The 22,318-nt window shown below is 43.1% G+C and overlaps 4 protein-coding genes across 4 annotated transcripts; 1 reads left to right on the forward strand and 3 right to left on the reverse strand.

Moving 5' to 3' along the window:
• Positions 1-6,874: 6,874 nt before the first annotated feature.
• On the reverse strand, positions 6,875-7,451 carry J4E79_011528 (uncharacterized protein; the record flags this gene model as incomplete). Its single annotated transcript, XM_049360357.1, has 2 exons — positions 6,875-7,266; positions 7,325-7,451. The coding sequence occupies 2 exons, from the start codon at positions 7,449-7,451 to the stop codon at positions 6,875-6,877; spliced, it is 519 nt and encodes a 172-aa protein (XP_049205211.1).
• A 1,149-nt stretch (positions 7,452-8,600) lies between these two features.
• Positions 8,601-10,233, forward strand: J4E79_011529 (uncharacterized protein; the record flags this gene model as incomplete). The annotated part of the gene is made up of 3 exons (XM_049360358.1): positions 8,601-8,781; positions 8,847-9,457; positions 9,676-10,233. 3 exons carry the CDS (start codon positions 8,601-8,603, stop codon positions 10,231-10,233), a joined length of 1,350 nt encoding a protein of 449 aa, XP_049205212.1.
• Positions 10,234-10,406: 173 nt separating this feature from the next.
• On the reverse strand, positions 10,407-12,124 carry J4E79_011530 (uncharacterized protein; the record flags this gene model as incomplete). The annotated part of the gene is made up of 3 exons (XM_049360359.1): positions 10,407-11,357; positions 11,409-11,894; positions 11,945-12,124. 3 exons carry the CDS (start codon positions 12,122-12,124, stop codon positions 10,407-10,409), a joined length of 1,617 nt encoding a protein of 538 aa, XP_049205213.1.
• Positions 12,125-13,009: 885 nt separating this feature from the next.
• J4E79_011531 (uncharacterized protein) lies at positions 13,010-14,463 on the reverse strand (the record flags this gene model as incomplete). Its single annotated transcript, XM_049360360.1, has 3 exons — positions 13,010-13,754; positions 13,807-13,952; positions 14,005-14,463. 3 exons carry the CDS (start codon positions 14,461-14,463, stop codon positions 13,010-13,012), a joined length of 1,350 nt encoding a protein of 449 aa, XP_049205214.1.
• Positions 14,464-22,318: the final 7,855 nt, after the last annotated feature.

Raw genomic sequence — 22,318 nt, forward strand, 5'->3', positions numbered from 1 at the left:
GATCAATACGGTCAAGTCATGGTCGGATCCTACGGGAGGCATTACAGCCTGCCAATCGAAGTCTCTGTAGATAGTGCATCTGACACCGGAAGTCAGGAGGACCTCTATATCTGACCAGAAGGTGCCTGCGACACTCTCGCCAAAGAAACTCTCGCCAAAGATCGAACACGTTGATTTTGGAAGGCTGTAAGTGGACCCTTGTAGCGTGATACTGGCATCTTTAACTTTCCCCATGTGAGGCATTCCTATAGATGTGTAATTCACATCCAGTAGTTGCGCAACCTGCTTAAAAGATTGTTCCCCGATGTATTGTCGTACCTCTCCATATACAGAGGCCCAAGACCATGTTGGTATGCTGTGTGTATGACAGGGTCGAGCCTGCAAGGTGATAGTATGCCAAAACAGGTCCGGTATCAGAGTGTCCTTCCACATGCCTGCAATATAGATGTCGCATGGTCGAGTTTGCATAACACGCAGGACTACGGCAGCAATAGCGGGTAGACGGTCGCTTTCGTATGTAAGCCTCAACGCTGAATATTCGGAAACAATGCTTTTCCACTCCTCTAGACTGTTCTTCCTACTAGGATTCCATCGTGAGGGATACCACCCATCTTGTGATTGGAATGAGGAATCGCATGCCCAAAAGATTTGATGTTGACTGAAGTGGATCATGCGTGGTGACAGCTGTCGCTCCTGATATACCCAAGCCCTACGCAAGAGTGGCCAACTATCATATTTGTGGATTGAATTGACTGGATTGGCAAATCCCGGAAGATCCTCTCGCACATGAAAGTTGTGATCTCGTAAGGCTCTGGCTTTGTATCGCTCTGGAACAGTCGAATATATCCCTTCTTGACTGTTACTGGATTCAGTAGCTGCGATAGTGATCCATGATGTTTCGTAGATATCGCCCATCGTCGCAACCGCCTGTGCCCAGTCATCCGCATCGTCTTGCTTGATACCTTCAAATGTCTTAGCAATCGCAAGTGGGCTTTGATTGTATTTACTCACATAAAGCGTCGATCCAGAGGAATTGGATACCTATGCTTATACATATAGAGACAGCATCTCGGAACGTTTGTGGTAACTGATGGACTGCAACCCCACTAGCAAGTCGCTGGTGGGTCGATCTTTCAAGTCTGAGCGATGGGCCCCGCGGGCCCCAGCAGTGGCTGAGACACGCATACTTACCCGTCTTCCGTGCTTCCTCTCGAAGGTAGATACGTGAATCTTCTATCTCGAGCACTCGTTTTGGCAACGCCGTCTCCGAGGAAGTTTGACATGCTGGGTGTGTTTCCGCGCACGCGACGAGCCACTGATTTAACCTCCGAGATGTTTCGCTAGAAGAAGTGCAATCAGGAAGATGTGAAAGTGGTCGGGAAGCTGCTAGTGGTTTGAGAGATAGACCATCATTCGGACTAAGAGCGTCTGGTATCCACTCGTAAGTCTATGCTACGATGTTGGTGTAATATTGTGGCTAGTGGACAGATCACCTACCCCTCGACCAGTCCAACCGCACTAGAACCCCACAATTCAAGTACTCGCGTACATGCTCCTCGGCAGTATCGTTCACTACAACCGGCTCTTTTCTGCCACCTGCGCCTTCATCTTTTGCTCTTTTACGGGCCGGTTTAAGGAAGAACGCGATCTTCAGACAAGAAAAATCTATTGCACCGTTTCTAGATGTGAATGTAATATCACAATCATCCAATGGCAGTCGGTCCCGTCTAAAAGTTGTGACAGCATCGTGTATGAGCGCACATCCCTTACAACCCGCGGCAGCACCCTTTGCTACGTTGCTACTAGTGGTGTGCAGAGAGAACTCCGCAGAGACCGGGTCTTTGGGTGTTCGGTTCAAGTAGAGGAAGTCGGCGAAGCCGCTGCAAGGGATGCATGTAGGCAAAGTGCTCTGAGAGGGCACCTCACGGTTTTGCCCTTTTTCTCAAGGTACCTAGGTAAGCGTCGGTCGTATACATGAGGAGTCAGTTTTCACTGTCATCCAGTCCGCGAACAGAAGATGTGCGAACGCTGAGAATACAGTCTATCGACGAGGAAAGGCTGCAGATACATCAGGCTGCCAAGCAGCGGGGTTCAGGCTGCCGCTGAGACATAACGTGGGTGGCTTACACAAGGCTGATGGGACCTGCCCATGGACCATGTCATTCCGGTTCTGGGGCTCATGTAATACTGGAATTTGGGCTCTAGTAATGCATTGACACAAAAATACTGGTGACTTCTAATACAGCATGTAAACGAGAGAAGCTCTTGCCCGCTCGGACTTGTGATGTGTTCTGAAGATGCGAACCATCGCAGGTCATCACAACGCCACCGTCTCGATCTCCCCCATCACACTGGCTTTGCGAAACGCTGAGCAAGCGTGACCGCAGCTGCCCTGAGGGCCCGTCAACACGCCTCATATACCGGCCCAAGTTTTCGCATGCCGCAATGTGAGCAATGCAAAACCTCAGACGCCGCACTAGTCATTTGAGACGACCCGACTCTTCTATTCCGGGTCGCTGGCTCCGCGTGCTGCTGCATCAAGGATCAGTGCTCCGTTCAGATCACGTTGGCCATCACTTTCTCCACCAGGCTTCACACAACATACCTCTGTGATTGGCTTTGCAAAACTTTCTATATTCGAGAAAGAGATTTGCCGATGCGATGGTAATGGAGACCGCGCCGTAAGCAACGCCAAAGATGGTGTTCGCATTGACGCCGCTATCGGAGGTCGCGTGAGGGCAGCTCATAGTAGGGAAAGCTCAGAATACAGGGTGAAGATCAGATCGAACAAGCTCGAATTACCTTGACGACCAAATGTTTGATTTTACGACTACGATTTCGAGCGTGGGATATATAAGACTTCTCTCAACCAGCTGGGCAGTCAGGGTCAATGATGGCTGTGCCTATGAGTGCATGCGCGGAACGTTGTAACTGTTGAGTTTCTCGGTCCAATCGCTCGAATCCCGACGCATCCTGCCCTCGTGCTACGCACTTGCGCTCGCGCAACAATGCTTTCGCCCTCAAGGATCTGGACATCGTCATCACAAAATGGGGTCCTGCGCTGATCAGAACGTCTTCAGGGGCACTGACCGGTGGTAGATGTGTCCTTGGCACTTCCAAGTGTCCCCCGGGGCGTCTTCAACAGCGGAGATTAGCACCCGCTCGCGTTCGGGGTTGGGTCATCATCAAATTCGTTTTAGCGTGAGTTCGGTAAGGAATGTCGCGATCCCGCAGGTTCGTTTTCGTGCGCCTTACCATCTTGGGCCTATCATCCCGTCCAAATACAACCCCAGCAACCCACGAACTGGGGATCTAGGCGCCCCGCCCTTTTGTTTTCGTGCCCCGTCGCGCTAAACCTGTCAGGAGGCTCTCAGTGACAGTCGCTGACAACAGCTTCTGCCGCAACTTCTGTCTCACAGGATTCGAGATGGAAGCTCAATAGATGCCTTCCATTGGTGCCGGGCAGTCGGTGGATGAGCTAGGGAAATGAGTGCGCTGACCAATGGACATAACGGCGAGATCACCAGCTTCAAGATTCATCAAAGGATTTTACAAACAATACAACGAGCCGTGCACTTTGTGGGCTTTCACAAAGTTCAATCTCGGGCTAGGAAGAATGCTGCACCAGTCTGGATAACTGTTGTATGCTCTGTTGTCAGCATCGATACACTTCCTGATTTGACGGAGGTTGGAGTGCATCAGCCACTCAAGAAGGCCGCAGCAGACAACTTTCTGCACAGGGCCACATGCTTCTCGACAAAGATCCAGCGGAGTTATAAACTTTGAGTGACAGCGGGAATTCCACTGTGCCTGTAGCCGCGGCGAACTGTTAGGGATGCAGCAGTTGTCACATAACGCCTATCACACAACGCCTATCACACCGTCCCTGTCTGGGTTTAACCCCCGACTAGCTCGCCTATGAAGCCGGACTGCACTGTGTCATCCTATCGGAACTGCTGGGCAGCCTGCATACTGGTGATGCATGAAACCACAATCGAAGGTACCGATGGTAATGCTTGCCGTGTGAAAATCACCGAAGCTTGCCATCTGGGCCATGCACGTATGCACAAACCCCTACAGAGCGGGCGTCAAGTGGGAACTTCCAAACTTGAGGCTTTCCGCTGACGTCCAGCCCGACAATGAAACCAGACTGGCTAACCACTTCTGCAGTCTCTCTCTTGCTGACCGATAACGGCCGGCCCCGCACCAAGGAAGCTCGGGCTACATGTCAATTTGCAAGACCTCGTAGCCGTAACTTCGCCCTTACGCTTTATTGGAAAGATCGACCATTGTCAAGTGTCGGATCATTCATGCACCTGCGGCTAGGGAAAGGGTAATGGCCTCTTCAGCACCCAGGACAATTGTGCTGTGCGCAAAGGCAGCAGGCGGACATCCCAAGCTCGTGGCTTCGACGAATGTCGCCTTTCCTACCTAGGTATCATGCGCTTTCTACATCCCTGAAAATGTCGGGAGTGCAGGGTAGCGCTCTCTTTATCAATATGCTTGCTTGAGCGATAGATCCTGGGCATCTCATATGCGATGCAATAATCCTATAGAGCTGCAATGTTGCAGTATAGCGTAGTTGGACACTGCCTAGGTAAAGGATCTGGAATGTGATCGGCGTGAAGCTGATCACCAAGCCACCGCCCAGCTAGGAGCCGCTACCCGTGGGCACCCATGATAGCTGGTTGAGATATATTGAGGTCAATCCTTGCAGTCGATACGCGATAGTAAAAGGATGCTTACGCCATCACACAGTGAAGCTAGAATCCATGTCCTTGGCCGCTGTCTATACTGCTTTGAGCGCAGGGCGATGGGAGAAGTGCTGGTCGTAGCTGGTGTGATCAGCTAGGACTTACGGCAATCCATACTCATGTTAATGCGGACCTCATGTCTCTCGGTGGAGCTTTCAGGTTGACGGGAATGGCGCTGGTTGTTGCCGCTACTCTGAGCGAACTACATCAAATGCGAACCTCAGGCAATACCCCTGTCACCTCGAACAGCGTCCAGCAGTGAGTACGACGCACGCGACCTGCCCGCGGCTCGCATGCCCTGACCGTGTACTAGATTGCAAATTCTACAATGAATCACAACGGGAGCCGCGCACATTTTGTCTGCCCGCCTTTAGTGAACATGAAGGCGTGGATGTACGATCGCTGGTCTTGAGTATCCAGCTATGCCTTCTGCTCTCTCCGAAGAGTGTCTGGGTTCTTCCAGATCCTCAGGGTGCAGCAGCGGGAACAACGTCCGTTCGCTTGCGACGTATGATGACATGATCTAGGGCCCGATTGAACTTCATGGCTTGCGTGCCCCACAATAACAGCCGTTGCGGGTAAAAGTGACGACGATCACTTGTGGGGACTCTCCTGAAACTCCGATGCCAGCCCTGCCAAAATAGCATCAAGTCACTGAAGGCATCAATTTCCCAGCGTTCGGTTTGTTGTTCCCAACTTCTAAACAATGCAGTTTCAAAGCCAATCAACGAAGTGGAGGATTATTTCGCAATTCGTTTCATGAAGGTGGCTATGTGGCTTGCACGATCTCAATAGGGGGCAGTATCCGACCCTTGGAGTACCTGTATAAATCTATCGTGCGGCCTCAATGTATTCCTATCCCACGCCGCAAAGATCTTGCCATCATCATCAACTTTCGGCTCTAGGTCATTGTGCCATTCGTCTCCTCTTGTCCCTTCAACATCCTCGCACTCTTTATTCAGTGTCCACATCCTTCCACTATTACACTGCTTCGTACATACTACTGCCTTCCCTCTTCGGGAACGACCCATACATTTCTTGCAGCATGTCTTCTCGACCAAGTACACGCAGACGGCAACCTACCATGTTGCTCGTCGTGGGCTGCGCCTTTGCTCAAGACTGTCGTTGCTCCCGAATGGGGTACCAGAAGAAGGGTTTCATGATGAACCATCTCGAGAGGTATCATCGAGACGCCTTAGGTTTAACAGCAGGCGAGCACCACTGCCCCGCCTGCCTTAACAGACCATTTGATGGAACGAGGCCCTTGATCGACCACATCATGGAGGCCCATGTGAACGAGTACACATTGCCCCTGGTATCACCCGCTATCGGTGCTCGCTCTCGTTCAGCTGCTTCGAGCCCCTCGATGCGCGAAGCAACCATTCACCGTCCGTCATACTCAAGTTATATGCCCAACAGCCGTGGTATCGGCCTACACGACCCGACGATAGCCGCGCAGCGAAGGCCTGCCGATATTGTCAACGAGGGACGGAGTTGTATTGACGGGCCGCCAAGGTCGTGGATAGAGGGTTCTTCAACTTCGACACACCCATACTCCAACGCTTCGAGAACCTTCCCAAATGTGCCTCCGGCTGATCCACCCGAATACACCTATCCAGTAGCACAACGACTGTTACCTCCAGTACCCTCGGATCGCGATCCCGATATCGACTCCTACGGCTATCCAGCGCGTCACAACGAATACGACCAGCCCGGACGACTCCGACAAAGTCGATGGAGAGGAAGGTAGCGCTTAGCGGTCTTTACCGGAGAGAGTTGAGCTCATGTGACAAGCGATCTCACCCAGCGACTCACGCCTATGGGAACGCAACGTATTTCTTCATCGTTCAATTTCTGCCGAACTATACATGGGACTGTGCGGTGGTGCCGTGCTTTCGTGGAACAATGAAGTCGCCTCTGTTGCCTTTTACTTTCAAGTTTTCACCCTTTATATCCTTCACTTCGGATATTGCTCTTAGGCTCTCGGCCAATCTTCTGCTGCAGTACTTTCTTTGGTTCGTACAAGTCCTCTGTGACACCAAAAATATCAGAAAACGGATGCGATAAAACCCACTCATTGTGTCTTACTCCTTCACCGTGACTGAACTCACAGCCCACTATTACTGCGCCTTCTTCGCCTTCGCTTGCCCACCCCTGAACCCCATGCCGTAAACATACACCAGACTGCCGCCTAGGTACGCCGCGAACATAGTCGCCGGCAGCGCGATGACACTGCTGATCAGGATATTCGTATCGCTCGGCATCATACCCGGGTTCCCCCTCCGTGTCCACCAGTTGTACGCTGCCCCTAAAACTGTTACATCATTGATAACAGCGTGTAGCGCGCCCACCTGCGCCTTCCTCGACTTCAAGCCGTCGCGCTTGACTAACGGGATGAATTCGTACATGCCGGTCGCGACCGCCGGGGCGGAAAAGAGGAGCGTGAGGAGCGTGGTATAGTACGAGAGAAGGGGGAAGACGGACGGGTCTATGGCGATGTCGAAGGTCTTGACTGGGGGTTTGTTAGATGTGTCTGGCTGGAATGGGGAGAGTGGAGGTGAAGGACTTACAGGTCGAGGCCACGGCGCCGGCGGTCGGCGCATACTTAGAGAGGAAGTAGACGGCATCCAGAGCACCTGTGAGGAAGGTGGTGGTGATGGGGAAGTGCACTGTGGCTGGGTGTGTTGGGTGGCTCATCTTGATGTTTGGTGATGATTGTTATTGCGAGTGATTTTACTGGGCAATGGGCGGATGGAAGAAGGTATATTTCACGTCCCGAGACTGTAGGCAGTGTGCGCCGCAACTGCAGCGGAGAGCCGGACGCCTCGTGCCCCGTGCAAACGCGCAAACATCTTCGGCTTACGCTGTGTCGTCATGGATTCCGGACACAGAGAGGCGTGCCGCGAGGGGGTGGAACACACACGCGACTGGCTCGCGTGGGGCGGGCGGATCTCGGGAGGCCCGTCAGCTTCTTCCCCGGGGCTGTGATTGGTCAGCTATGGCAGTTTGGGTACTCGGACTCGGACTCCCGACCAACAACACGCTCTTTCAATCTGGACGCTGCATTTCCTTACCGTAGGAAGTCTTCCCTCAATTCGTGCGCTCTCAAACAGCCCTGTTCGGTGCTCTGTCTTGGTGAGAACGGTGCGGAAGTGTCGGAAGCGGAGTACAAGCGTTCCTTCACCGCATTCCTCACGTGCATCAATCCATCTGAACAGGTTGCTTCTCCACTCGTTATTCTCACCCGTCGCATTCCTATCAGAACACTTGAGTATCAAGGGCTATATTCCCCTCAATTGCATCGTTAGGTCTCGTTTGGCTTCCATGCCGTTGAAGCGAGACCAGCATGACGATTGTTCTGCGACGCGACTGACCATCAGCAAGTGAGTGCACACAATGTAGTGCGAGAAGATGTATTCTCACCAAGTTCCTAAACCCCTAAACCTATCTCGGTCGCAGTACCAACAAGACCAAACACCAAGCTCACAAGGCTACAACATTTGTTGCTGCTGCCTACCGCGCGACGGAAACCAGTTGCATATATGCACATGTGTCCTTTACTACCTGCCCATCATAAATGCGCCGCCTGCAATGACTTTGCTATCGTGATCTATCCAACACCAACTCCAGGGTTGACACGACATAATGACGATGGAAGCTCCATCCCGACAGCTACAGTCGCGCCTTCTGAGCCTTCCCCGGGAACTCCGCGATGAGATTTACACCTACTACCTACAAGAGCCTGGAGGTTATGTCCACTCCCCCATCACCAACAAGCTTCGGTGTTCGAATGGACAGATCATCGATTTCAGCTTGATGCGCACGTGCAAGTTGGTTGCGAACGAGATGCGAGATCTGCCGCTCAGGGTGAATGAAGTGGTCTTTAGGCCCTTTCAAGAGATCGAGATCCCGCAGGAGGGGTTTGACATCTGGACCACGTGGCCGCAGGCCGGAAAGTACGACTTCTTGTTAGGGCGGCTTCATCTTCTGCAGGAAGAGATGTTCGCGTTGGCGGCGACTACACAACGTAAGTCAAGTCGTCTTTCCCTGAAACTGTACACAAACCAAATGATACTCATCGCCTTGTCCTAGCTTCCGAACAAGTGATGAGAGAGATATCCGAGCGCAATCCCGACAGCTGCATCAGCGACATCCTCGAACGCATCACGAAACATGAGAACAAAGACTTTGTGCCACTCGCGGCCGTGATAGGTGACCCGCAATCACTGATGTATCATGATCGCCAGATCCTGCAAGCCAGTCTCCTACGGCTTACCTCCCACGCCAACTTTACGGAACGGCTAAGATCATGGAGTTGGTTCATCGACATTCTCGGCTTCTTAACCTCACGACCACGGTATACACGCGGTAGCGAACTTATCACGAGAGAAAGGAGATGGACTGTCTTCTACCGGGTTGATAAGTATCCGTCCACCGAGAGCGTCAATGACGGACGCTCTGCTGACCAACTGAGCTATATGGAGCTTGAGGACATGCGATTGATAGTCTCTAATACCCAATGGCGACCTTGGATCGTTCCCACCGAACAAGAAATGACTAAGTTGCGCGATCTGTTCGAATCGCGATGCCCAACTCACTGGTCCAGCTTCCAAGACCGTTTACCCGGTTTGAGATACTACCAGTCTGCCACATCACAAGCTATCCGTTTTCTGGATGGACTCCCACCCCAATATCGAAAGCAGGTACGCAACATCAAGATACTGGAAGAGGAAAAGTGTGTAGCCTTACCACAATGCCATTTGCGAGGACTGTTAGATATCTCTGATGAGGTACCCGCATTGTCTGTGAATAGACATGTCGATCTCTGGCAATGCGTGTAAGTAGTGTATGTCACATTGTTCGCCGAAATGTCCGCTGATAACCGGTGAGTTTCCCAAATGACTACAACAACCTCGCGAAGATGAGCGAATCTCCCTATATGAAGCGATGGTGGACGAATTGCGACGTATCAGATGCCGTGCTTCGCACAGTCACTTGGATCAACGAAGCGACTAGCTTATCTTTGGGTGGAAACGCCCGCCCACCCTTCAGAACCCATTTTGTCGGACCCTTCGACACCGTCCAGCTCGTCTGGAACAAAGTAAAGGATGTCGCAGCATTATACACTGCAGCTACGGCTTGTACGCAGGCTCAACGTTCACCATTTCCGACACGAGATGATCTTGCACTGGTTTTCGCAAACTATGGTGATGCTGCTTACAGCGACCCGGAACTACTGCCAGCATCAGTGCGACATATCCTCTCGGGCAACTCTCTCGTGCAGTTTCCGTGCATCATAGGTACCCTGGATGAGTTCGACGAAGAATGCCAGTACGTCTCCACGTTGCTACAAGATAGAAACAAAGAGGATTGGGAAGCGTACCGGAACAGCATACTGGAAGGAATCATTGAGGAAGAAGGAGTGGACTTCAAGACCGTACAGTCTCGGTACGCAGACCATCGACCCCGCGCCATGTGAACGTCATCTTGTAGCGGTTTGGTTTCGTACAGTTCGTAGACGAGTCATTACAGTAGCTTGAATCTCACACATGATCAATGAATGAGAGAAATAAGTTGCAAAGTAGTGTTGCGCATTGCCGATAATAGAAGGCCATGTACAAATGTTTAAGTCACACACCCTCTGATGTGACCTCAGTACGAAAAGTACCGCGCATCGGGCACCGGCGCGCGATCCAACTTGAAGTACCCAGGCTGCAGCTTCTGAAACACCTCCTTCGTATCATACTTGCTCGCAATAGTCTTCATCTTACTCTTGCTGTCCGAGCCATAACTTGCAATGACGTCCTGGAACATCGCTGCGTAGTTCATATACACCCAGTCATTCTGCACACCCAGCTTCACCGCGTCGCTCTTGATCGCCTTCATGATATCCGACATGACCTGGTATACGGTATCATCGTCTGTAGCGTTGTTCCAAGAGCATGCTAGCTGAATGATGTGAATAGGGCTGCCGTTGGCATCGAAACCCATCGCGCTGCCGCCGTTGCGGGTACTGCCTTTCAGGGATCCGTCGGTGATGTGCTGCCAAATGAGAACGGGATATGCGCCTTCGACGGCGGAAAGAGCGCCGATCGAGTCGTAGAAGATATCCACAGAGCGTTGGGCAATCTCGTAGGAGGCTTTGACTGAGATAACGTAATAGACCTCACGAAGCCCATACTTGTTGGTAGCTTCGTTTTCGATCACGTAGGAAGCATGGCCTCGCGTTTTCGTGCTGTCAGCTACGGCTGTGATGTTGTAAAAAGGTGCGAGGATAGCGGACTCGTTACCAGCCGGTGCACCATACCAGAGCTCGGTTGAGGCAAGCTTTGCGCCTTTGTCCAACCAGGCAACCCAGCTACCAGCCTTGGGGTCTTGGGCTGAGTTGAACGTGAGGTCCATCCACGCCTTGATTACATCCGGGAATTTGTCTTCTGTGAACGTGCGGGTTCCTCCCCAGATCTGGTCGTTGTCGAGGGGTTTTGTTGTCAGGTTGAAGCTGGTTACGATGCCGAAGTTGTTGCCGCCACCGCGAAGAGCCCAGTAGAGGTCTGGGAAGGTCGTTGGGCTTGCTGTAACCATGACGCCGCTTGCTGTGACAACCTGGTCAATTTTAGAGGAGCACGATATCGTAGGATTGTGCATCAAACTTACTTCATAGCTAGCGACGTTGTCACAAGCTAGACCGTACTCATTCGTGAGGAACGATATGCCACCACCGAGGGTGAGTCCGCCGACACCGATATCACCAATCCTTCCAGATACGACTGTGACACCAGTGGTCGACAAAGTGGTAAGAACATTACCCCATACATTCCCTGGTTGGACTGCGACGGTCTTTTTGTCATCTGAAAGCTGGATGCCCTTCATGTTCTCGAAAGATACAGTGATACCGCCCTCGATAGTGGCTGCGCCGGCAAACGCACTGTGACCACCTGACTTGACGGCAAACGGACATTTTGATAGCCGAGACAGAAGTACCACCACCGAAACAGCAGCCGGGCTCGAGGGCTTGAAGATACAGTATGGCCTGACCTCAGCCGAGATTCCAGACCAGAAGCTGGATGTGAACGCGGAGTAGCCGGCCTCATCCTGGAACTCGACAGATTTGTTCCCGTAGACGACCTCCAGCGAAGAACACTGTTTGTGGTTTAGCCTTAGCTCTGAGCTACTTGCTTGAAGATACTCACGGCGATGTTGCATGCCAGGTTGGATGACCGATCTGCAAGGCCGGCTAACTCTGGCAGTGCGGAGATATTGATGCCTTGATCAAGGAGAGCCTCGGTGACGCTGAAATCGACAGGCTCGAAGAACTGAGACGCCACGGACGAGAGCAATGTCCCAAAGAAGAACAGCAGCCGCATAGTCATGGGGTTGGGGATCAGAAGAGAGTACAGAATCCTCAACAAAGGAAGCGCGAAGGCCAACTTTATAGACGCACAGCTGCTTGAAACTATCCTTCTCAGTTGCAACGGCCCATGTGAAGAGCGTCGAACCGCGCAAACGAACCTGAGCTGATGCATGCCCAAAAGCCAGCGCAGGGGTCGGGTCGGTTGTAGCCTAGCCCTCTGCACGCGTGCCGTACCGCATGCCTAGTGGTGAGATTCTTCCCGTCGAGCCGCGGAGAAGAGATTGAGTCTGGTTGTTTGCCATGGATCTGCGAGATGATATCTAGGAGGTGGAAGGTATGCCAGGTGGCTCCTCGGTGTCGGACGCGTATGACCAGCGACGAGCATGTCGAGCAATACTCTTCCGTCTTTCGTCGAGGAGTATTGAGTATGGTTTAGCGTACGTAGATACAGCTACGCCGCAACACTGCAGTTGATTGAGATTACATCGATCCTTTGGCAGGGTCGGGTGCAGGCGGCATCAACGGCTTCCCCGCCACTAAGCTCATTTCGTACATAGCGCCGCAAAGTTCGCGCCCGTCCTTCTTTCTACCCGTGGACCGGCCACTCCATCCCGCACCTTGATGTAGTGTTACTCAAGTACTGCGCATCCAAATAGATGGCGATGTCTTCGCTGCAGTCACGAATCAGTTAAAAGCGCTTCGGAAATGATTCCCGTTTGGATACAGTTCACATGCGATGGCGCAATACTCAGGTAATGAAGATGGCAGCGATGGAACAGTTTATAATAATTATATACAAGGAAATAGGGTGTGTCAACACTATGAGAACAGAAGGGTACAGCTTTGCAAAAGTAAGACCAAATTTGCGAAGCTGGAGAAGAATACACTCTCACGGAGAGAGCATCTACTTGTAAAGGAAAGTAACCATGGAACGTGCGGGCACACTGTTTCCAGTCATCGCATCAAGCCCGTGGCTCTCGTTCGTGATGAACGCAGACGCTTTGCCCGAAACACCAGTGATGCTGACAGTCGCTGTCGAGGCGCCAGTGTTTAAGACCTGCACAGCGACCGAGCCATCAGTGTTCTTGAAGGCCGATGTCTTGAGCGTGCTGGTCCTGCCACCAGCGCTGACGCGAACGGCGCCAGGCTTGACGAAGCGGCTCCACTGTGCCATAGCCCAGAAGCGCTTGGAAGGTGCAACGACTCCACCGTGGATGTCAATAAGAACGGAGTTGGTAGGGTTGGTTCCAGCATCTTCGGCGCCCTCCCAGTAGAGGTATGCGGAAAAGTTTGCGTCGACGAGAGCAGTGTAGATCTTGTTCGCCCAGGTCTGACCTTCGCCAGCTCCGCCGTTGGTGTAGTAGCTGGCTGTCCACTTGCCGCTGAGATCGGCAGTCTCAGTCATCCACATATGCTTGGAAGTAGCGAAGGGGGCTGTGGGGTCGGAGCTGTAACCGTGGGTGGTAACGACATCGTATAGGGAATCGACTGCAGCGAGTCCTGGAAGCATGGCCTTCTGCGCGTTGTAGCCGGTGGCATCGCAGCAAGTGAGCTTTACCTTCAGACCGGAGGCCTTGACGGTTGGCGCGAGAACCTTGATGAAGTCTGCGGCCTGCTGTCCGGTCGATCGCATGGAAGAGTAGGCGGTGCTATGATTCGTCAGTAACAGATCATCTACACGAAGATATGTGAAAGACTTACGTGTAGTCGGGCTCGTTCAAGAAGCCGAGATGGGTCACGTCAATACCCTCCTGCTTGTAGTACTTGACGTATTGCGTGAGGTAGTTGGCGTAAGCTTGAGTCCAGTTTCCGCAGGACGTGCCATCGACACCGCAAAGGCTTCCTCCCTGGAGCAGATTAGTTATTGCTTCCAATCCCCGTTTGGGTGGTTGTACTTACGTTTGAGTCTTTACCGTTCGTCTTCATGAACCCAGGAGCAGACCAAGCATCGGCATAGATGGTCTTGAGGCCGCGGGCCTGCGCTTGCTTCGTCAACCAAACCTGGCTGTTGTCGGAGCCATCCCACTGGTACTTTGGTGTGCCGGTGGGCGATCCGGGGCTGTTGGGCTCAATAGAGAAGCCGCTGGATGGGCCAGAGCCAATGCCGTTGCGCAGGATGTTGAAGCCAGCGCCGGTAGTAGGATCGAAGAGCAGGTCAAGGGTCTGCTTCTGGGCAGAAGCTGCCAGAGACTTGATGTTTCCAGCGCGACCGTAGAACTCGGAGATACCAAAACCGTCAATCGTTTGGAATGTCTTACTGGAGTCCACGGCAATGGTTACTGCCTGACGGGGGTCGAGACTTGGTGCAGAGAAAGCAACGTTGGAAGAAGCAAGGAAAAAGGCCAGCTTAGACAGCATCTTGTCGCTGTCGTCTTGGCGAGAATGTATACGACGGGTAAAGCGTGGGGTGTGAAATGAAGTCAATCAAGAAAACTAGACGAACAGACCAGTGCTTAAAGAATGGAAGCCAAGGATTGATAGTGACGCCTTACAAGCGACGGGTGGGAGATGTATATACTACCTCTTGCAGTCTTCCATGAACCTCGCATTCGCAACTTGCTCGCATTCGTATCATGCATCGCAAGAGAACAATCTAGAGTAGGCCCGAGATGGCACGGCCTGCCAAATGATGTCTTATTTTCGGCCTCCATTGGGACACGAGGTTTTCCCGTCGAGGCGTCGCGATTGCATGTACTGAGGGCGCATGGGTCGAAGACGCCTAGGTAGATGTGAAGAAATGACAAGTGTTGCTAGTCGCGATGTCTAATCGTTCTAGGGCATGGTGGCGTAGCACTTGTGTTGTAGATAGATGAGGCTTGATGATCCTTTGCGAAGCTTAGCAAGGCTTGGCCTTCTTAGCCGGTGGTGCAAGGTGAATGCAAGGAACGTGCGGGGAGAACTACGTGTCCCATGCGCGAGCACCGCATGAATCCACCAATATGAGGCAGCGTTCTATATGAGTTATCCCGCTCATTATTACTGTTTCGGAAAATGTGTTTTGTTTTATAGGTCTAGCATAGACGAAGAGCCTTGAGTAGAATTTCGCCGTGTGTCACGTAGTTTGATTAGAAATAATTGCTTCTAAGATCCTAAAGGCTGCACAATCTTACGCACACCTTAGCATTACATCTTCTTATTTGCGCGCTTATCTTATAATAATTTAATTATAATAACTTTAATAGTATATTAAGTAGTTAAGTATATAATAACTATAATTTACTAATAAAGTTTAAGCTAGTATATTTTTATATATACTTATAGTATAGTAATAAGTTTTTAAAATAACTTTATAATAAAATAGCTTTTACTATAAAACTATAGTTAAAGTTTAAGTATATAAAGTACTATTACTATATTATTTATTTTTATTTATTTTTATTTAAATTTAAATTTTTTATTATAGTAATATTATATTAGCTTTTAAGCTTAGCTTTTACTAATACTAAGCTATACTTACTTTTAGTACTAAAATATTATTTTATTAATAACTTAAATAAAGTAAAAAAAATATATATACTAATAGTAAAGTACTTTAAAAGTAGCTACTATATTAAGCTAGTTATTTTTTTATACTATAAAATTAGCTTAAGTAAAATTATAATAGTTTTAGACCTAGAGCTCTATTAGTCTAATATTAGACTAATATTTCTACTATATATATTTACCTCTAATAGCTTCTTTTAAAGCTCTCTACTATAATAACTTTATTACTTTTATATACTTTAATTATCTAATTTTTATAAAACTATTATATATTATTATAGTTAATACTAAATACTATCTACTAGCGTAACTTAAGAAAGTAGTTTAGTAACTATTATAGACTCTTTTTAGCGTTCTAATACTTTACTTTCTAGTTTTTCTATCTTTAGTAACTTTTTTATTATATAAAATACTAATTATAATAGTATATAGCGCTATAATACTTTAGAGTAAGTTTTAGCTCTATTAACTAACTTATACACTTTAATATCTTATTACTAGTAGAATACTACTACTACTCTTAACTATGCGCGCGTCTCTATTTATAGTAGTAGTAGTAGTAGTAGTAGTATTATAAGTAGAAATATTTAAATCTAGATCTAGAACTTTAGATAGTTTTTCTATACTATAAAATACTTATATACTACTACCTCTATATTATAACTATTATAAGTATTTAATACTTTTCTCTCTACGTTTATATAATATTCTAGCGCTTTTCTTAAGTTACTAGATACTAATAACTTACTCTAAGAGTCTATCTAATATATATCTAGCTATTATATATTATATAGTAATATTAATATAAACGCTAATAGCTTATAGTTTATTAAAAAGCGTCTTCTTAAGCTCTCTAACTTAGAGTTTAGTAAGTCTACTATTATAATTATTTATTATAAGAAGAAGTTTATTATCTTTAGAAATAACTTCTATAATAGCTTTTATAATCTCTACTATCTATCTATAAGCGCTACTTATTAAGTTTTCTACTAAACCTATATTAATAAAAACTCTAATCTTAAAAGTATCTAAACTAGTTTATAATACTCTAAGTTTTGTAATCTATTACTTATCTTAAAGTTTAAGCTATTTTAGTAACTATACTATAAGTAATAGCTCTCTAAGTTCTTTATTCTTTTTTATAATAATAATCTTATAGCTTTTAAAGTCTAAAAGACTAATATTAATAGTTATACTACTTTTAAAAAGAGTCTAGTAAAGCTTACTAACTTAGAAAATATTAGTAATACTAATAAATATATTACATTTATTAGTAATATTATAGAGTAGTTACGCTTTATAACTTAAGATATTAATAATAAGTACTATTATACTAACTTTTTTAGTAAGTATTACTTAAAGTATACTAAGCTAGTAAAGTTTCTATAAAAGTAATTATATAAGTTTTAAGATAATACTATAGTATATTAAAGTAATTTATAAAATACTTTTACTAGTATTACTACTTATTACTAATAATAAAAAGCTACTAATCTTAAGATTATATAACTTTAAAAATAGTTATAAAATATATATAGTACTTTCTACTATAATAACTAGAACCTTTAGTAAGTTATAAATAAGCTTAAGTAGATAACTCTTAATAAGAAGGTATCTAAGGCTAAGTACTATAAAGAATTTAACGTAGTTACTTCTATTAACTAAGCTCTTACTACCTTTAACGCGCTAGTCTAAGACTTTAAACTATAACTTTATAAAACTTAAGCTATATAAAAGGCTAAGAAGATATCTTAAGCCTATATAGGCTTAACTCTACTTAACTACTCTAATTTAAATAATAACACTAGTAATAATAATAATTCTCTTTAGAGTAGTTTTATAAATAGCTTTACTAATAGTTTTTTAAGCTATAGCTACTATAAATAGCTCTATAATACTACTAATTATAACTAAAGCTCTTATTATTACTACTTTAAGAAGTCTAAGCCTAATATCTTTTTAAGTATTAATACTAGTAAGTTTAACTATACTAAGTAAAAGATAGATATTATAGACTAGTTTAATAAGTATTAGTATAACTTTACTACTAAGACTAAGAAGCTAAGCTACTTATATTAAAAAACTAAAAATAAAATCTTTAGTAATATCTAAAATAGTTTCTTTAATAATAATAGTAGCTTTATATATAGTAATAAAGTCTAGACTATTCTTAATACTATATATTATTCTCTTAATACTATTATTACTATATAGTAGTAGTATAAGAGCTCTAAATTCTATATAAAGTAAGGTAAGTTAATAAGTAAATTTATTACTTATTTTAATATTAGCGTTTCTACTCTATAATAGCTTAATTATCTTAAGCTTTAGTTTATATATAATTATTTTTTTATCTAGTAAAAGAATATAACTACTATTAAAGTTAGAGAGTAGTTGTAATTACTTAATCGCAGATACGTAATTGCTTAGCTCTTAGGTATATAGCTAGAGATTTTATCTTAACTTTCTTTTATAGTAGATTAATTATAATATACTTAATTATCTCTAATTATTAATTGTCTCTAGCTCTAATAGTTATAAGCCTAGCTACTTAATTATAAAACTAATTCTTACTACGTATTAAAGCTTACTAAAAAATAAGATTAGTTAATCTTGTTTCTACTCTACTCTCTCTAAACGTTCTGTAATTAGAACTTCTTCTGCGTAATTACTTACTTACTACCTATCTCTTTATTACTCTCTATATCTCTATATTAATTCTACGCTTTAACTCTATAAATATAAGTAATTATAATATAGCTATTATAGCTATAGGTATGCTTTTTAAGAAGTAATCTAACTAGAATACCTAGTTTACGCTTCTTAAGTAACACTATAATAAGAAGAGTATCTAGAAAGAAATTAATTCTAATCTTCTAGATATTAAATATATAGATACTTAGAAGCCTAAGTTCTCTAACCTTCTAGTTCTAGAGTCTATAGCTCTAGCTTCTCTCTCTATAAAGCTAACTAAGAATTAAAAGAATAAGTATAATAAAGCTATTTATAAGTATAATGCTCTTTTGTAAGATTATAACTATAAGACTAAGAATAGTACTACGCTTATAGCCTACTAGAACTATAAGTCTAAGTAGTAGTTAAGAAAGAGTAAAAAGATTAATAATATTAAGATCTAGATTATGCGTACTATTACGCCTAATTACCTATTACTTATAACTATAAGTAATAATAAAAGAATAGTCTAGTCTCTTATAAAGACTCTTAAGACTATACTTACTTTTACTAATTAGACTACGTAATATATAGTTTACGTAAAGTATTATACTTACCTTAAGAAAACTTAGAGAAGAACTACTAAGAAGTAGTTTAATAACTAGTTAATACTCTACTAGAAGGTAAAGATCTTTAAGCTTTTAGAGGTTAAAGAACTTCTTATAATTACTAATTTTCTTACTATAATTAAGAAGTTTAATTTTAAGTAGGCCTACTAGTAGTAATATAATTAATTATTTAGTATAGCTCTTAGAAAGAATATATTAAGCCTTAGTAATCTTAGTAAAGTGTTTAGCGTTATTTTCTAAAAGATATTAATTACTACTAGAAAGAGAAAAGCTAATATAATTTTTAACGCTATTATAGGTTAACTTTCTACTTCTACTAAGTTAGGTAAGAAATAGTTAAGCTTACTACCTAAGCCTTACCTCTATAAACCTAACGTAAAGTATAAGTAGAAGCTTATCTTATATTACTAATTATAGACTATAATTACTAGATCTAGGCTACTAGGTATTCTACTAATAGAACTTTTAGCTTAAGATAAGTAAAAGATCTAGAAGCGCTATTATAAAGAGAAGTAAAGCAGCCTATGTAAGAAGGTTAAGTAATCTAGCTAGAAGATAAGTACTCTAGCTTCTAAGTACTTAGGTAATATAGTTTTTATAATTATTTACTCTAAAAAGCTAATTACTAAGTTTAGGTCTTCTATCTTTAGTATAGGCTTTAAGCCTTACGCGCTCTTAGCTAGTATAATTCTTAATAGTAGAGCTATAGTCTACTTAGTTAATAATAAGGCTTTAATTAAGCCTAGTTTCTTTATTAAGACTAATAGAGAAATAGTTAAGATAGATAGCTAAATCTTCTTAGTAATTAGCATTAGCAATTATGTACTTTGTCTTATTCTTAGTACCTCTAAAGAACCTAGAAAGGCTAATCTTACGCTTACTAGCGTTAAGATTATCTCTAGTTTCTATACTAATATTATCTTAGAAGAGCTTCTTAGAAATAGTAGTATATAGTATATAGGCTATAATTATATAATTAGAATAGGCACGCTAAAGGCGTTTATTATTCTTATAACTTTTAAGTGTAGATTTAACCTCTTATTTATTAAATATAACTTTTCTATCTATTTTTCTAATTTTATTATTATAAATACTATTACCTACTTATAAGTTTTATAAATATGCACTAGTAACACTAATCTTTAGCACTAAAAATCTAGCTATCTAGATAAGTAAGCTCTTAAAGCTCTTGTTAAAGCTACCTAGAATATAGAGATTATAAGTATATAGCGTAGTAAGTGTAATAATTACGCTACTATCTATACGTTTTAAAGAATCTCTTATTAGCTTTATAAGCTATTACTACGTTTCTTCTTTAGAGTATTATAGAACTTATTTAACTTCTCTATAAGCTATGCGCTTAATAAATAGGCTCTAATTATTAAGAAGAATTATTTAGGTAAGCTATATAATTATAATCTAAAGAATAAAACGCTTAACTCTATAATAGAAGTTATTATAAGCTTTATAGCTATAGTTAAGCGCCGCTATTAGTAGAAGATTGTAGAAATCTATTAGAATAATAATACTATAATATTACCTTAGAGAGAGCACTTAAGATATAAGAAATAGGCTAAAGAGAAGAGAATTATAATTATAACGCCTCTACTATATATCTATAAGCCTAATAGCTTAGTAGAGAGAGCTAGCTAAGAGCTTATTACTAAGTTAATTAAGATACGTATAAGCGCTAATCTTCTAGCTAGGCTCTAGCTAGTAATTATAAACGTAGTAGCCTAACTCTATAGAATAAGTCTATTATAGCTTTATAGCTATTAATCTCTAGATTAGGTATTATATAAATAGTTTAGAAAGTATTTTTAATATTATTAGCTATCTAAGATTAGGCACTAAACTACTAATCTTTACCTAGATTAGAGTAGAATCTATACTTATAGCTATTAAGCGTATCTACTTAATAGTAATTACGTAGCTAGAAAGTACTATTAAGACTTTAAAGTTAAGCCTTATAGCTATATAGAATATCTTATTAGCTATTAAGCTTCTAACATTTATTATATATAGATACTAGTAATTAATTAGGTAATTATAACTTATAACGTTACTTTTAATAAGTAGAAGTTCTATTAAGGTAAGCGTAAAGAGAAGCTAACTAGAGATTAAGTAATTAAGTAGGTTAAAATACTTAATAATAGTAAGCTAGATAATCTTATAGAGAAGTTTAATATTCTTTCTATTAATTAAATAGTAAGTATAGTAGAGCTATTAACTACTAAGTAAGATCTTAGAGGTAACGTAGGCTATAATTAAAGTAATAAAGTTAGCCTACCTATTAAATATAATTAAGGCTCTATTAATTTAATAGAGATAGAGTATAAGGCTAGTGTTCTATTAGAAATTTCTAATAATTAGTAGCTTTCTACTAGGCTTACTACTCTAGAACCTACGCCTAAGTGTAAGATTTTAGAGATAGGTAATTAAAGTAATTATAGAGTTCTTAATAGTTAAAGAGTAGTGTATACGCCTAAGAGAGCTAACCTATTAGAGCCTAGAGGTAGAAAGCCTTCTATACATAGATTAGAAGATCTAACTCTATTTATTAAGCCTATTATAATAAACTCTAGTTCTATAGAAATAAATAAAAAACTAGCTTAACTAGAGTAAGCGCTAAAGAGACTAAGAGGTAGGCTATCTAAATTAGCAGCCTTCTCTTAATAATTAACGTAGCTATAGAATTAGCTAATAGCTAAATTCTTTAGAACGCGCTATAGTAGAAGAGTTATAGGTAAAGAGTCTAAGCGCTCTCTTTCTATAAATGTCTATTAACTATTAAGACGCCTAAAAGGTAAGACTAAATAGCCTACTTAGCCTAGTAATTAACTAGAGAGTAATAGCGTAAGTAGCGTAAATATAGTAATTATAGGCTTAGTTAATAAGCAAACCTAGATTAACTTTTATAAGACTTACCTTCTTAGTCTTTAAGAAGACTAGAATAATTAAGCTAGCTATAAGACTATAAACTCTATTATTATAGCTACTACGCTTAGTAAGTATAAGCTAAAGGCTACTTACTAACACTATAATAATCTTTAAGAGCTACCTAGATTATAGAAATAACTAATCTAGTACCTAATATATACGCTCTTTAAAGATGCCTCTAAAAGAGAGATTAATTAGCTAAGTAAGAAGAGAACCTAGACAGAAATCTATAGGTTAAAAGCCTAAGATTAGCTACTTCTATTAAAATAGGTGTAGACTTATAAGTATAATTAGAATAGCTATCTTCTTAAATATAAAGCTTAAATTATAGTTTATAGTAATTTCTAGAAAAAGAACTTAATTAATATAACTTATATAGTAATACTTACTATAAAGTTCTTCTACGCTATAATAGCGATTACTACCTAAGGTAATTTAGAGATTAAATAGTTTAATATTATAGAAGTATTTCTTAACACAAAGATTAT

The sequence above is a fragment of the Alternaria viburni genome (assembly GCF_023758015.1).
Source record: "Alternaria viburni strain BMP 2772 chromosome Unknown scaffold_43, whole genome shotgun sequence".
Classification (NCBI taxonomy): domain Eukaryota; kingdom Fungi; phylum Ascomycota; class Dothideomycetes; order Pleosporales; family Pleosporaceae; genus Alternaria; species Alternaria viburni.